Source organism: Danio rerio, chromosome 3 (genome assembly GCF_052040795.2).
Source record: "Danio rerio strain M-AB ecotype USA chromosome 3, GRCz13ab, whole genome shotgun sequence".
In the NCBI taxonomy this organism is placed as follows: Eukaryota; Metazoa; Chordata; class Actinopteri; order Cypriniformes; family Danionidae; genus Danio; species Danio rerio.
In genome coordinates this window covers 21,769,306-21,785,875 of record NC_141023.1, presented here as the reverse complement: position 1 = coordinate 21,785,875, position 16,570 = coordinate 21,769,306, and the positions used below count along the sequence as shown (strand labels likewise).

Sequence of the window (16,570 nt, the reverse complement as noted above, 5' to 3'; positions counted from 1 at the left end):
ATCGCTCGCACGCCCCCATACAGAATGCAACCTCAAATCAAAATCAAATGAAACTTGGACTGATTTCTGATCCATGTCTGGGTCCATGTGTGTTCCAATAGGTCTTCTGCAGTATTTGTGATGATTTGGATGCAGTTCAACAGATGATTCATCAGAAAAATCTACCTTCTGCCACTTTTCTAAATGATCAACTAGAAGTCAAGTTATTATTTGTTGCTCTTACAACTGGGATCAATAACAAGACTTTTGTCAGGTAGGGTACAATTTACAAAAAAATAAATAAAGATTTAACGTCATGAATGTTGATGAAACTTCAAATACGATTTGAAGTTGTATTAGTATTATTTTGTGACTGAATTTTCATATAAAAAAACAAAAGAATGTGAGCTGTAATAAATACTGCAGATTAAATTAAACACTAGGTATATTTCCAATGAGATACTCTTTTTATTGTCACTTTTATGAATTGTATTCTTGGAAAAGCAAAAGGTCAAACAGTCAAACACAAGCTTTTGCAGGATGGACAAAGAAGGGAGTGTTTCCTCCACGTCTATATCTCTTCCCTAGTCTTTTTTTTTTTTTTTTTTTTTTTTTACACATGACGAAAGTCAAAAACACTATACTATATCATACTTCTAAAGCTCGGACCCTCATATTTAGGGTCATAGAGGCACCTTTGGGTCTTTCTGTTTGGCCCCCTGAGCCCAGTTTAGGGCTGCATAAACCCTTGTCCCCCATACATCTTATCATAGGCCCAAACCCATATCTCATTTTCACTTCACAGTTGTTCTAAATAATGCAGGCACTTCACAATGTTTAACCATATACATATTAAAGTAGTAAAAATAATGCATTTTCCAAGTGGCCAAGACAACAAGTGTGGGTACTGTAACACAAAGCCAGAACCCAGAATCACTTGTCAATAACTGGTCCTAAAAAAAGAAATAATACAAAAAATAATAATAATGCAAAAAATTTGCCCTAAAAATGTGAAAACTGCCAGTGCTGCACTTATGAAAAGCCTCTAAAATCTGCAGGTTACATATATAGAGCAAGGTTCAGTCAACATCACAGGTACACATTAAAAAAATATCCATAAATGAGCAGTTTTCCATATTTTGTAATTCATGCTTCATTTTTCAATTTTATTTATGCTTTTGAATTGCATTATTGGACCTTTATTTTTCTTCCAACAAAGTTTAACCTCGAAAAGTAAAAAAAAGGGATTTTTATTAACATTTTAAATAGTTTAAAGTGATATATTGTCTGGGTTGGTGTTGTATATTACAATCCAAAAACCTTGTAATAAACTGCCAGTACATTTCCTGCTATTTTACACAGAATATATATATATATATATATATATATATATATATATATATATATATATATATAGTGGGGATCGAAAGTTTGGGCACCCCAGGTAAACATTTATAAATAATTATGTTTATAAATAAAAGCGTTTACAAGCTGTGATACTTGCCAAAGGGGGCAGTACAAGATATTAACTCTGCAGGGTGCCCAAACTTTTGCAGACACAATTTTTTTGTTTTCTGTTATTTTGAAAGTGTAAATGATGGAAATAAAATCAAACTTTTTGACATATTAAAGGAATGTCTAATCTGTAATTTGATGCCTTCAGGACATTTTTCCATCTTTCCTTGGCTTCTTTATGCACATTAATACAAATTTTTATATGTGTATTTATATATATAAATATATATATATATATATATATATATATATATATATATATATATATATATATATATATATATATATATATATATATATATATATATATATATATATGTGTGTGTGTGTGTGTGTGTGTATGTATGTATGCATGCATGCATGTATGTATGTATATATATATATATATATATATATATATATATATATATATATATATATATATATATATATATATATATATATATATATATATATATAATGCAATTCAAGACAATAAATAAATAATAAACACATTACAAATTATGGCTAGTTGCACTCAAAACAACGCAAATCAAATGATAAAGATATGATTTAAACAATAATATATTATTGTCCAACAGTTACCAAGGTGTACAGGTGTAATTTCCGTCAGTTTGATGGTGATGCCTCTGGTCTTAGGCCTGACTATAGTCTTTTTTTTTTCTTTGCACACTGACTTGGCAGTAACTCACATCCCTTAAATATTTTAAGCCATCCTAACTTGTAACTAATTTTCAAGGAGTGTAACAGGTAAACTTAAAAGCATACAAAAAAGTTCAACCATAAATCACAATTGAACCTTGATGCTACATGAACCATAACATACAGTATTACACTTCTTTTAATAAACCATGATTAAGGGTATTCAAATCATAAATGTGCAGTACTTGGCCAAACCACAGAACATAGACTTACCTAATAGTTTCTGTTCTTAGATTCAATCAGCTCTACGGAAGAGAGAAGCTAGTTCACGGCGTTATCTTGTTGACTGCAAAACAAATGTACATTTTTCTCTGTAAATGCCATTAGTTTAGAATATGGATGACTCTTTGAGCCAAAAATATTATTTTGTTTAAACAAAACAGAAAAGCTCACCTGTGACTACTTAAAGAGTCGACTTTTAAATTATTGTTTGTTCCGTAGCTTTCTAAGTTTATTGATTGTAAAACCTTTAACCACAACTGTGGTGTAAACATAACTGTGTCAGCCAATTCAAAATTATCACTTGATTGAATGGCCATTATCAGTGGTTATCGGCTGATAGATATGGGCCAGTAGGGGCGTTCTGCACCTACTGGTAGGTCTTAGAAGGCTGTAATCATCCATCCACATGGTTAATCAGCTATAGATCACATACGGACAAGTTGAGAATTATTTATGTTATTTATTATTCATGTGTGTGTGTGTACAATTCATTTTAAGCTCTTCCTACGCTACCAGTTCACAATTGTCCATTTCCCTCTACAAAACAAGTAAAAGGTAAACATTGACAAATGGTAACAACAATTTGAAAAAAAAAATATGAAACTACAGTTATATTGAGATATTTGCAAAAAAAGAAAAATGGTAAATAAAAAAACTTGCATATATGAAACGGTAGAGATTAAAAAGTATTTAGTTACATATTTGACCACAGTGCATGTCATGTGGTAACTATACAGTATAACAAATTTGCATGTGCTCTAGACACAAAAACAGGATGTTATTTTGCAAGGTTCAAACACAGGATATGTGGTTAAAGCATGATCGCTAATATTCATATCTCATATAGCATTATGTCTGCTAAAATTAGAAATAGCCTTTGCTGGAACAAAAAAGTTGCATAGATGCACAAAAGTAGAAAAGGTCACATCAATGTGTAAGACCAAAGTTTAGAGACAGAAAGAGAACACTGTGATTAAAAAAACAGCTCATCGTTTACTGAATATTATCAGATTTACATTCATATTTTCCCGTTTTTAAGACATTTGCTATTGAACTGCATTGATCTCTTTAATTCACTGTAGCATGTTTCATGATAACACAAGACTGTACAGCTGACTGTATGAAAAACATTTTTATTAATCAATAATTACGAAAACGTTGTAAAAATGTAACAAAACATACAAATGAATTAATACTGTGGTGTGGTTCAGATGTTTTTTTTTTTTTTTTTTAAGCTGCGAACTGTCCAGTGCTGAATGGAAATGGCGATGTAACAAAACTGTAATGCAAGTCAAAAGTGAATGTAACAGTTGTTTCTAACAATGATCAGGTTTAAAAAGTGAATGCACTTATCTCAACAATCAATCAGTCACTGAATCGATCAGTCAGTCATCCAATAAATAAATAAATAAATAAATAAATAAATAACATTTAAAGTACTATAAAAACTCATAACATGATGTCCGAGTTGTTTTTTAATATGAACTCCAGGGTGCGGAGAATCTCACTTCTCACAATTTCCCAAGCACAGTAACTGGAATTCTGCATGGAAAAATTTGATTCAGCATTAGAATGTTTATTACATGAATTTAAAATGTAACACACGTGAAATGACAGTCATTGATTGTACACAAAACATACCTTTTCTTTCAGAGTCGAGGATATTGTCTCAAAGTAAACCTTGAGCGAAGCCTCTCTGCTGGGAAAATCCTGAGCCACTTCAGTCTTGTTCATGATCTGTATTTACAAAGAAATAGAAAATATGAATTAATTAATGCCAAAGGGAATTCTAAGCCGAAAGTCATAAAATTATCTATACATATTAAACTGCGAATACTGGATTCTAATGAGTTAATAATGATTGATTATTGGAACATGAACATAATGCATTACAAGATTAGTATTTTCAAATAGAAGTAAAAATCATACAAGAATTCTAGGATGCACTATAGTATTCTATACTGTTTTACTTTAAACGGGCAAATGAAATATAGCTCGAGAAAGCAGAGCAAGGTAGCCTACTTGTAGGCCTGTCCATCCTATTTAAGCAAAGCAGTATGTCAATTTTTTAAAAGTGTTATTTAAACTAAAGGAGAATGTAGGTAAAATGTAAGATTCTTACGCATGTGCTGTATTTAATCTGCCGATATACGATGCCTCTAAAGTCATCCAGTTTCTCTGCATCCCACTGGTCCGGATCACCGAAGTTCTCAAACAATGCGTCAATGTTCTGGAGTGTCTGATAAACAGCTTTTTTAACACCAGTAACCTTTAAATAAAATAAAAGAGTAAATGTGTTAACAAAACAACACAAGTGAGGCAAATGTAAACTTAATTGTGTGGTCTTATAGTTCTGTAGGCTCTTCAGTTTGTCCTAAGGGGCAAAAATAGCATTATATGAAATTTTTCTCTAATTTTGGGGTCAATAAAAAAACATATCAAACTTAAAGCAAACATATATGGTATTCATCATTTGAGGTAAATTTAAAAAAAAACTTCTAAATTGGCAAAAAAAAAAAGGGAAAAGAATAGTTATTGTTCAGTTTAGGACAACTTTGACCAAAAGTTTCAATCCACTTTAAATGTTGACTGCTATTTCTCTCTCTCTGTATATATACTGTAAAATATGTTTGGTTGATTAGGTTTATTCTTTTGCAGGCCTACCTTATATTATAAAGCTCAGCATATAGGAGTACACCCCAGTGAATATGGGTAATATATATTGGTGCATTTTTTTATGCAATAGTATTTATTAAAATTATATTTAGTCACAGAACATCTTTAGAAATAGAAAGTTAATACATTTAAATTAATGAAAGATATTGCAAAAAAGAAGAAAAAAAACTAAAACATTTCAACCAAATTATAAATATACATTTTATTTTATTTTTGCTATATATTTTTGAAAATTGTATTTAATAATTTTCCCTAACATAAATTTGGGCTATTTGTTTTTTACATTATTATAAAAGTTATTTTATTAGATTAGCTCCAGATTTAGCTTCAGTACTGACTAAACTAATGCACAAATATAATTTTGTAAAACATCCTATAGAAAATATTAATTTAAATGAAAGATTTTTGGGAAGTGTCAAATATGCCAAGCACCCATAGATTAACAGCTGTGTTAAAGATTTTACCTGATCCTCGTTATACTCGAACACATTTTGCGGGAATGGTATAGAAACGCGGTCGTCCAGGCATTGCATAGGGAAAAGCCCTCCCTAAAACAAGATTATATTCGTTAGACGACCTAACACATGTTGAATATGCAATTAATTATTCGTTACATACAATAATAAAACTGACGATTATCTGCAATAAATCTTACCGCAGTCTCCAGAAGTGTATAGGTCCTCTTCATTAAGTTTTTCTGAAGATTGCAGTTTGTTGGCAATGACCAAACCTGCACAAAGCAGAAAAAGGTGCACAGCCAGGCCACACGGTGAAGGTCCATTCTGACAGATGCCTATACGGAATCAGAAATTAGTATGATGCAAACTATACATTACCAGGTTAATTATGGGTCAATAATCTGACTCACCTCTTTGAAATGTTGAGTATCCTCCAAAACTCGATTGTCGTTATGTGATGGATTCAATGTATCTGAAGTTTATATACAGTATTTTGTGAACAAATCGAAAAGGCGTGATTTCGCATTAATTCTTTCATCTTGAAGAGAAAGAGGGGATTTTTCACGAGCTCATGAAGGTCTTGCGCGGAGTTTTCGAGTTCGTTCATTCAAGAGAATCTCTAACGGAAGCTAACGGAATATGTTTTGCTAGAGTAACAACTTTCGGGTTTTAATTAATCTGTGTGGTATCTAAGAGCCCAGGGTGCAAACAAATCCCAATAAAATAAATACATTCCACTGAATATGAATAAATGATGGCAGATGAGTAGTCTTATATTGAGCAGAAAACACTGTGCATGACTAACGTCGTGGCATGCCGATGCATGCTTTTGTTGGTGTACTAGTTGCTGTATTTTTATAGTTATTATTTTTGCTTTATTAAGTGGTAGGCTTAGTCACAGATGAGCTGCTTAAACACAATTAAGACAAAACCAACTTTACAATTAATTTACTATACTTAAAAACTCCTGATACAGCAAATAGCCTCATTATGGCTTATATTTTGCAGTGCCATAAAATAAAATTAATCACACATTTATATAAATTACAGTAAACAAAAAGAGGGTGAGATTTGAAATAAGTTGCATTGAATCTGGAAGCACAAAGTATTGTTCACAACACTATATAACTGACATAATATACGGCCAATAAATATGGTCAGTATACCTAACGACCACAGATACTTTTTCTGGCATTGCTTGGCTTAAAATGTGGTCTTGGTTTGTGGTTTTTAACCAGACCACATTCACAGATGATTACCTTAAGCTTATTCAGTTTAATATTTAACTTTTCTTTTAACAAAATAACATCCGTGTTGATCTTAGATGTCCTTTTAGCCCAATGTGTATTGTCACTATTATTAGCATAAAATTTTAAATGAATATTTGTATTAAAATATATAACAATTACTTGATGTTTGAGTAAGAATTCACACTTTAAATGCCAATAAAGTTTTAAACAACAAGTCTTAATAGTATCTCTTTGTATTCAATGTTTTATTTGAAAAGAAAAAAAGAATGATAGAAAGAGAAATGAGTGCCCACAACTGGGATTTGCCCAAGATTGTCTGTGTGTGTTTAAATCTTGCGTGGCACTTGTGGTTGTGGTTTAATGTGCAAGAAAAAGTAATCGTTATTCTACATATGTTTCTAGTGAAATACTGCTTTTTCAGCCTCGTGGGTATATGGAGAGACCCACTGGCATCATACCCTGGAAAGTGAAAATGAGCACAGGGAAGTGAAAGTGTGTGAGCCATGCAGGCTCAGTGAACGTCACTCCCAAAGAATTAAAAATAGAACTGAAGGGAGAGAGGAGGAAGGAGGGAAGAGAAATCAAGCACTGAACTGGTGTATGCCAAGCGCCTCAGGGAGATAAACAGACACAATCAGACATTCCTACATCTGAGTAAGCTTCTCAACACACTCATCCACATGTGTTGATGAGTCAGACCAATTAATAGGTTATAAGGTTTTGCACAAGTCAAACACATTTCAACAAGCATACTTTTAATATAAACATCTTATTTTCAGAGCAAATTATACTGCTTTCATTTGATAACTTAATGGGTGCGATTATTAAGATTTTAAAAAATTTATTAGGACTAATTCTACTTAAAAACGTATAACCTTTAAATTCTGAACCAACTGCAAGCGTGACGAAACAGTCTGAGAAGACCATACATAAAAGAACATTACAATATCCCAAAGGAGAAAAAACAAAAGCATTAATGACCTTCCGTAGGGCTGCGTCTCAAAATCAGCACCCTAGCTCCTGAGGTTGTTCATCAGCAGGTCGTGTGCATGAATTCGGGCACTGAACAGTAATGACCTTGGTTCACTACATATTGGGACACATCAAGTATGACATGAGAACGACTTCATTGTAAATCAGTTCTTTCTTTCTTTCTTTCTTTCTTTCTTTCTTTCTTTCTTTCTTTCTTTCTTTCTTTAGCACCTGCAGTACAATCAAAGTTAAATTACACACACAAAAAGATATACAATATAGTAATAATAAACAATAAGTACAATATAGGTGAAACATCATGTGAAAAATACTGGAAAGGGACTGAAAATAAAAAATAGTCTATATAGATGTTTAAAAATAAGGTGTGACGATCTCACAGAGATTGGAAGATTAGGCTATGGGTCCAGTATTGATCACCCCTGCCCCATGAGCCAAATTCTGGGATTTGGATGAAGATCATTTCTGAATAATACAAGGGTGCTTGATTATGTAGAGATATTTTAATAAATAAATAAAACATTTTGAAAAACATTCTAGATTCTATTGGCAGTCAATGAAGCAAGAACAGAATATGTGATTTTACCTATCCCACCACCACATTTGGGCTAACCATCTGGAGTCACATTGAAAAATACATATTTTATAGCATAATAATCTGTAACTGACGATGCATAATAGAGTGAACGGGAATCATTTGTTTAAAATCAGAAGGGAATGGATGATTTTTGCTAGGATTCGCAAATGAAAAACTAGATTTAACAACATTACAAATTTGCATCTCAAAAAATAAATTGCAATAAAATACAAGTTTTTTTTTGGAGTGGGAAAGATTTGAGGAGAGATCAACCAAGATCACTGAATAACAATTGCAGATCAAACAGCTCATAGACTGAACATGGACCTAAATAAGCAGCTGTATTTGCACATTTTCTGATCATAATCTCAATTTTACCCTCATTTAATTGAACCAGGCTGTAAGCCATCCAGCTTTTAACCTTGATGTGCCAAAAGTGACTTAAAAACCACAATTTTATATAAACATAGAGGGAAGTAAATTTGTGCCACCCAATGGTGAGATATGACAAAGACAAAACAGAGAAAACAGATAAAATCTAATAACAGAATCCAGAGGCCCTCCACAGGTAATGGGTGCATGAATTTCAGAGCAACACAGCTGGTATTCATCTGTTTAAATTAATGATTTTGTAATAATGTTAAATTTATGTTAAATGAAGCATCTAAAATGCTGAAGGAACTGAATGAGAGCATCCTTTTATCTGTAGTGCTTTTATAGTTTGTTTTTTATAATTTGAGTTCTGGTTCTCAATCCTAAATATTTTTTTTCTTGCCACTGTTGCCCATGGCTTAATGAGATGATTTTTGTAAGTACTGCCACCTAGTGGCAATTAAGTTGAAACGCAAGCTTACAAGATTTGTTCTAATCTAAAAATGAAAAAAAAAAACAATGAAAATAATAATAAATAAAAACTAAAAATAAAAAATATATAATATTATTAAAAAATAATATTTACTCCAGTAAACTGAAAGAGAAAAATACAATTTCTAAGCAGGGTTATTGTAGTTAACTGAAATTTGCTGATTTATTTCTGCAAGTTTCAAAGGAAACATGTATGCTGGTGCAATTAACTAATTAAATATTTATATTAAAACTATATTGACATCAAAATAAGACAAAATGAAGGCAACAGGTTATTTAGCATTAAAAAAAACTGCAAATAAAACTAATTCCAACATTAGGTAAAATAACATAAAATATAAAAAATCATAATCTTGTTTTATTTCAGCTATTTTCCAAGGAAATATTTGCTTTCAATTGAGTTTGATGTATTAATTACACCAAAAAGAAACCAAAAAAATTATACACACACAAACAAGCTAATAGTCAACAATTAATACAAAATTACATATTTTAATTTTTTAAATAGATTTTATTTTATTCAAATAAGTAGTCACACATGAAGTGAAATGAAAGAAAAATCTGCTTAAACTGATAAATAAAACTAATTAAAATTATAAAAAAACTAATTTTTTAAACAAAAATAAAAACTATTGCAAACTATTGATATAACGTCAGCAAACAAAAGCAATAAACAGAAAAAATAAATAAACAAAATAAAGACGTATATGATGATGATGATGTAATGCTATATTGTCATTTAATTATATATACAGTTGAAGTCAGAATAATTATTATTAATTATTAGCCCCACTGTTTATTTTTTTCCCCAATTTCTGTTTAACGGTGAAATTTTTACAACTCATTTCTAAAAATAATAGTTTTAATAACTCATTTCTAATAACTGATTTATTTTATCTTTGCCATGATGACAGTTTATTATTAAAAACTGCTTTTATTCTAGCTGAAATAAAACAAAAAATACTTTCTCCAGAAGATATTATCAGGCCTACTGTAAAAATTTCCTTGCTCTGTTAAACATCATTTGGGAAATATTTAAAAATAAAATAAAAATTCAAAGGGGGGCTAATAATTCTGACTTAAACGATATATATTCATTCAAATAACATTCAAAATCAAATATCACAACACACAAAATGTATTTTATTTTAATAAGAAAAAAGTCTTTAAGTATTCTAATATAGTGCCCATTTCCAAAGTACACCAAACACAAAAACGGACCATAATAATTAAGTTTGAACTTCCCTAAAGTCTTTCTGAAATGACATTGTTGGCTTGAAATGTGAGCTGACCTTTAAAACCCCAACCTGTGGCCTTGGTGTGTCAGCCACATAAAAAAACAGAGAATCACTTTAGAAACAGAGAAGAGGAACCTGAGGTCAGATGAACTGAAATTGAGAGGATTATCATAAAATATAACCATAATCCTGCAAACCTATGGCATTGTGGTCAATACTAAGCATTAAATAGAATCCATGTCCCCTTTTCAGTGGTCACTTATCTGGAAAACATTGGTGTTGAGTGGGTGTCAATAAGGAAGGTCCTCTGTGAGGTCCCATAGGAAATCCTCCTCTGCATTACTGTCAGCACTTTCAATATGAGTCCAGGAGATATCATTTACCTGCCAAATAAAGTAGTTGATAAAGTGCACCGGTTGGTTTTTGCTAAACCACTGACCAAGTGGTGACTGCTTCATGATGCTTCAAAACATCTACAAATCTTTATTTTCGAATCAGTTGTTCGGAGCAAATCAGCAAGATTATATCAGTGTACAGGGGTTTGTTACTGTTTTGAAACATTTAGAAAATTCAATGGTTCTCCGATGTGTAATATAAATAAAAAATGTATTTTTGTTATGCGGGTATACTAACAACGCCACCCTAATGGTGAATCACTGAACAAACGTCGTAATTTTTACCTGATCTCGAATCAGTTTTAATAGTTTGTAGACATTTTCAACCAAAGAAAAACTATTAGTTAATGGTCTTGTCCTTTTTAGCAAAGCGCACAAAGTAACTAAAAATATAGACCTTTTTCTGTGTTGCTGCATGGACTGGAAGGCGCCATATCGACCAGCGCCTTCAGGTAGGATGCGTTAATCTTCCGTTTAGAATTGTCATCTGTAAGAGCAGCATTTCTCAACGTTCTTGTGATGCACAACTTTGATTTTGAAAGATGTGTGTTAAAGCCGTTAAGAGTGTCAATGTTCACCTCCACTTCAAATCCTTTGATTATCCCTTACATAAAGACGCATATTATAAAAACACTTAATGTTTAATTACATTATATGATCAGCTAAGTGCATCTGAGATGTTAGTTTCAATTGAACGTTTACAGTGTGTTTGAAAAAGACTATTTTAATCCATGTTTTGTCTGCATTTCTGTTTATTAGTTTTGCGAAGCTACTGGTTGTCTAGATTTGAAGCTTTGTTTCTCCCATTATTACTGATCAGTTCCTAACAGCAGTGTTTGATACCAATCCTGATATTAACATATAACACTATTAACTGATTTCAATACACTATTCGATTATAATTAGCTTGGCATGGTTTTATAAGCCTTTCTAATAATAGGGCATATGATGACTGAACTGTATACTCCTCTATTTATCGCCACTGTTGGTTAATATGAGCAAGGAAGGCTCATATGTAACAAATGTCTTTGCAAAATGTTATTTCAGACAAATTTAAGTGGTTTGAATCAGCCTGGAAGAACAAATCTCCAACAGAAATCTCCAAAAATTACAGATGAAAAATTGCAGAAGTTAGTTGAGCCTTGAGGTCAGAAAGTCTTGAAAAATCCAATCTGATGTCACTGACATCAACACAAATAATTTGAAACTTGGTGAAACTCTCCTACAAAAACAAATTTAAGCATGTTTTTTGGTAATTTTTTGAGTCAAAGATTAAAAGGTCAAACAATGAAGATGTTGCAGCCTTTGTTCACTCATATTTAGTGGCGGTATTATTAAAGAGCTCTGTATAATAAATATAACAAACCGTTAACTTGAATGTTCAAAGAGTTTCAAGGAACACACATACTTTTATGACTCCTTCCGAGTTTTCTTCAGGGACAATCTCATCTGGATCAATCTTGATTTCAATTGCTACTTTCCCGTTCCCTGCAGGACAATAATTACATGACATGAATGTTACTAGAGTATATTGTTTAACACTTGTGAAGAATGCTGGTGATACTAACCCAGGATTAGGAGCAGCACTTTTTCAAACGCAACCTCCATGGCTTTGTCTTTAGCTCGTTTCATTAATGCCCCCCTTTTTCTCAGCTTTTCCTCTGGATCTGTAAGATTTCAGCAGATGTATTTAAGTCCTATTGTGTAATTTTTGTTAAGCCACATTATTATTTATCTTTTTATTTCATGGTATGTGTTTTTTATTTCATGGTATGTGATTAAGTTGATACTATCTATATCAGGAGTGCCCAAAATCTTTCGTATGTAGTGTCAAAAACCAAATATCATTGATAGTCATGGGCAATGTTTTTTTTTCTGTTTTTTTGTTACTTTGGATTTTTGGTTTTTGCACTTGAGTGCTATTGAGCAAACCATCATTTTGTTGCCCCCCAAACCCAGTTTTACCCACTAAAGCAAACTGAGGCCCACTCTGTCACACACGGGCTGACTTGTGGCCCTAGTTTGGGCATCTCTGATATATTTTAAAAATAGATTGTTTTTGTCTTATTTTTACTGTACTTTACTATAAAATTGCAATTGTAAATAAAAATAAAAAAGTCCCGACATGCTTCCCAGTAAAAGAAATACATTTGTTTTTATATATGTAGAAATTTATTTTATGTTCCAAATGTAGCATTTAAATTATGTTTTAATGCCATACCAGACATTTAATGCCATGTCTTTAAAATTGGAAAAAGACTACACTAAATATAGAATATATAACATTCAGTCATATCGGTATCTTAAAAAACATTCATTATACAAAAAAAATAATAATAACACTGAAATGAGTCAATATTTTTGTTTGATTAATGACAAATATTCAAAAAATCCCCCCAGAAGACCCCTTTTTAAGCATTCCCCTTAAAATAGGAAATAGGTAAATAATCAAACTCACCCTGATCACTGTCAAGTACCTCCTCTGCCACACCGACCCCCTGACAACTCATACCATGATGTGGGAAGCTTAACTCCATTATGCAGCCATATTTCAAAAGCACACCCTGGTCGCCTGTTTCTTCTTGGCATCCAGCATCCACACAGTTAGAGAGATCCTTCAACTGTTGAAATAATAAAAAATAGGTTTGTGAACTATCCTGAATACATGCACACTTAGCCAAAAATGAAAAGTCTATTCAATGCTTACAGTGACAATGCGAGTAGTCCAGCCACCAAAGCCCAGATAGTGATTGGCAAGGTTGTGACATTTGGATAGGCAGAGAGGTTTACTGCTATAGAAGGACAGATTCTGTTTTGTGCTCAGTCGGACCTAAGGAGTTGGTTGAAAGATAATTACAAAAAAAGATGATAATTAAAAAAATCCTAACCTTCACATTATAGCTTTATCAGTTGCTGTTATGAGTTAACCCTTGTGCACTGTTCAAAATTACTATCATGTGTTATGTTCGGAATGCAAACATCCACTAATTAAAACTGCTGTAAAATGCATCAGATAAATATCTTTTAAATTTTTTGCACAAATCTGTTAATCAGCCTCAGTTTTCACCAAAACTACAAAATGTTTTTAAAAAATTACAGGATTTTAGCATTTTTAATTGCCAAGTTCACAAATGATGTCACTGATTTGGTGAGAAAAAAAAAACACACAAAATTACATATTTTCAATATAAAATGTAATTGTGGACTGGATTTTTTAAAAACCTTTTATTAGTCTTAAACATGTGAATGATTACTAACAACATTGGCCTTGATGCATTGTTAGATTCTCACTTTTCTCCCTAATTTACTGTTGGTGGCTGTTTTTGCCCCATTGACTTCCATTATAACCACATTTGATGTTGCATAAATACACAGTCTTTGTTTCCGTTTATTCCATGTAGTTCTGACAGCGGAGGTGCATATTTTGATTTTCTCAGACACATCAAGATAAGGGCACAAAGGTCACTCTCACACTCACGTTAATTATGTTTGACTCCATATAAAATCCAGAACTAAGCTTTTTTTTGCACATGCCTATCTAAAGGGTTAACTGAGGATTAACAGTAAAAAATTACAAATTTTACCTCTTTCTATTAGGGAAAACCACAAACAATAAAAAAATGCATGATTATATGGTGTCATGGTTTTGTAATCAAAAGAAATGTAGTTACAATGGAAGCCAATGGGGCAAAAACAGCCATTAACAGTAAATAAGGGAGAAGAAATGAAAAGCAATCAAAAACAATGCATCGAAGGCAATGTTGTTTCACATATCCAAGACTGTGATAAAAGGTAAAAAAAACAGTCCACAATTACTTTTTTTCACTGAAAATATTTCATTTTATGCGTGTTTTTTCACCAAATCAGTGATATAATTTATAAATTTGGCAATTAGAGTTAAAATCCTGTAATTTTCTAAGCAATCTAGTAGTTTTGATCAGGACTTGAGTTGATTAACAGATTTATTTAAAAAGATTTGAAACAAAATATCTGATGCATTTTTACAACAGTTTAATTTAGTGGATGTTTTCATCCCTAACATAACAAAAGGGTAGCAAATTTGCCCATTGTATCGTTCAGTTCTTTAAAAAAAAGCCAAAGTATTCTCTCAAAATATGTGTCTAAATAATGTCACCAAAAACCATTCTGCTAGCTGCAACAAAAATTAAGACTCAAAATCACTTTAGAGTGGATGAAAACATCCCCAACAGTACATAAGTGTTTAGCTACCTTTAAAGGAGAGCTCTGAAAAAGACACTGTTTATCAGTGGCCCGCTGAGCTTTAGATGCCTGTGCTGATGAGTAAAACTTCACCAAGGCGTAAAACCCAGGTTCAGCCACCGTGGCATTGGGACACACTTTCAGCAGGTAAAGATCTCCAAATGCCGAATACACGCTCCACAGGGACTCCTGGAAGGGATACAGTGCGTAAATTAATATCTGAAGTAACTAAGTTTACAGTTGGCCACATGTATGCAATAAACTACATAAATATCCAAAAGCTGAGATATTTGGGAGTTGTTACTCAAAAAAATAAACCATTTGTAAATATTTCTGCAAAAGTTATACAAAACCAGTCGTCATGAGCAGAGCAGGTGATTGAATAATAACATTAGTCCTTCAAAAGGTAATAATATAATATAATATAATATAATATAATATAATATAATATAATATAATATAATATAATATGAAACTTACATAAATATAGGCCTCTGTAAATGTAGGCTGGATGTCCCAAATAAAAATAGTTTTGTTGTTTTCGAGTGGGACTTTGAACTCAATTATATCGACTTCAATATTCATCGAGATATGGATTTTTAAATGAAGCTACCACTTGACCACTGTGTGGTTAACTAATTAAGCGTTTGGTTGGATTTAAAAAGCTGTTTAACGTATAAGAAACACCAGTCCACACTTCTTCACGGCTCCCCTCTACGACTTCCGTAAACAGAATCGCATTTCGCGCACTTAAGACGTCATGCTACGTAACGCGCTGTGATTGGATTAGCATGACCAAAAAAGGACCAGTAGGAGTACTGTGAATTAGCCTTATCCCATGTATCATTGTTACTAGATGTACAATGAATATGTATAATTTGCATTCAGGTCACACAATGTTAGCACAATTTAATGTTTTATGTATTCCCTGTAACTTATGTTAATAAAAATAAACAAAAAAGGAGTGATATGAATTGGAATTTCCGCATTTTTAAAACATAGGAACGTTCTAAATTATAAAATAGTTAAGAATAGTACAGAACAGGATTTATAAACTTTTTTATGTAATCTTGTTCGTTTTGGAATAAATAGACATGCAGCTTTACAATAATAATGCTATTGAAAGTTCAGAAAGGCGCTTTTGGATGCATTTTAATTCATTCTTGTCCCTTTATTAATGTGGTCACCACAGCGGAAAGAACCGCCAACTTATCCAGCATGTGTTTTACGCAACCTTCCAGCTGCAACCCATCCCTGGGAAACATCCATACACACTCATTCCCACAAATACACTACGTACAATTTGGGGAAACTGTAGCACCCGGAGGAAACCCACGCGAACACGGGGAGAACATCTCCACGCAGAAATGCCAACTGACCCAGACGAGGCTCGAACCGGCGACCTTGTATACCCACTGCGCCTATATGGATTTTTTTTTAATTAAATTAATGTAATCCAGGTTATTTTAGTGCTTATTTTTTA

The 16,570-nt window shown here is 32.2% G+C and overlaps 3 protein-coding genes across 6 annotated transcripts in view; all 3 read right to left on the bottom strand.

Moving 5' to 3' along the window:
• The window catches only part of arhgap27l (Rho GTPase activating protein 27, like), a 78,482-nt gene extending 70,594 nt beyond the window's left edge, over positions 1–7,888 (bottom strand). For 2 of the 4 annotated variants that reach the window (XM_087244280.1, XM_087244285.1), the window contains exons 1-2: positions 7,784–7,888; positions 2,410–2,482 (exon numbers count right to left, since the gene is read on the bottom strand). The gene's annotated coding sequence lies outside the window, so the exon portion shown is untranslated. Of the gene's footprint in view, positions 1–2,409; positions 3,667–7,783 lie in introns of those variants that run through there. The other 2 variants (XM_087244279.1, XM_087244283.1) reach the window with 2 other exon arrangements.
• Positions 3,525–5,875, bottom strand: ifnphi3 (interferon phi 3). Its single transcript, NM_001111083.1, is given in 5 exon segments — positions 3,525–3,960; positions 4,060–4,155; positions 4,541–4,687; positions 5,559–5,642; positions 5,750–5,875. Coding segments are annotated over 5 exon segments (546 nt in total). The 3' UTR covers positions 3,525–3,867.
• A 2,467-nt stretch (positions 7,889–10,355) lies between the features above and the next one.
• rdm1 (RAD52 motif containing 1) lies at positions 10,356–15,807 on the bottom strand. The gene is given in 7 exon segments (NM_001007333.1): positions 10,356–10,854; positions 12,275–12,354; positions 12,435–12,533; positions 13,325–13,487; positions 13,574–13,696; positions 15,097–15,276; positions 15,568–15,807. Coding segments are annotated over 7 exon segments (843 nt in total). The 5' UTR covers positions 15,673–15,807; the 3' UTR covers positions 10,356–10,761.
• Between the last annotated feature and the right edge of the window lie 763 nt (positions 15,808–16,570).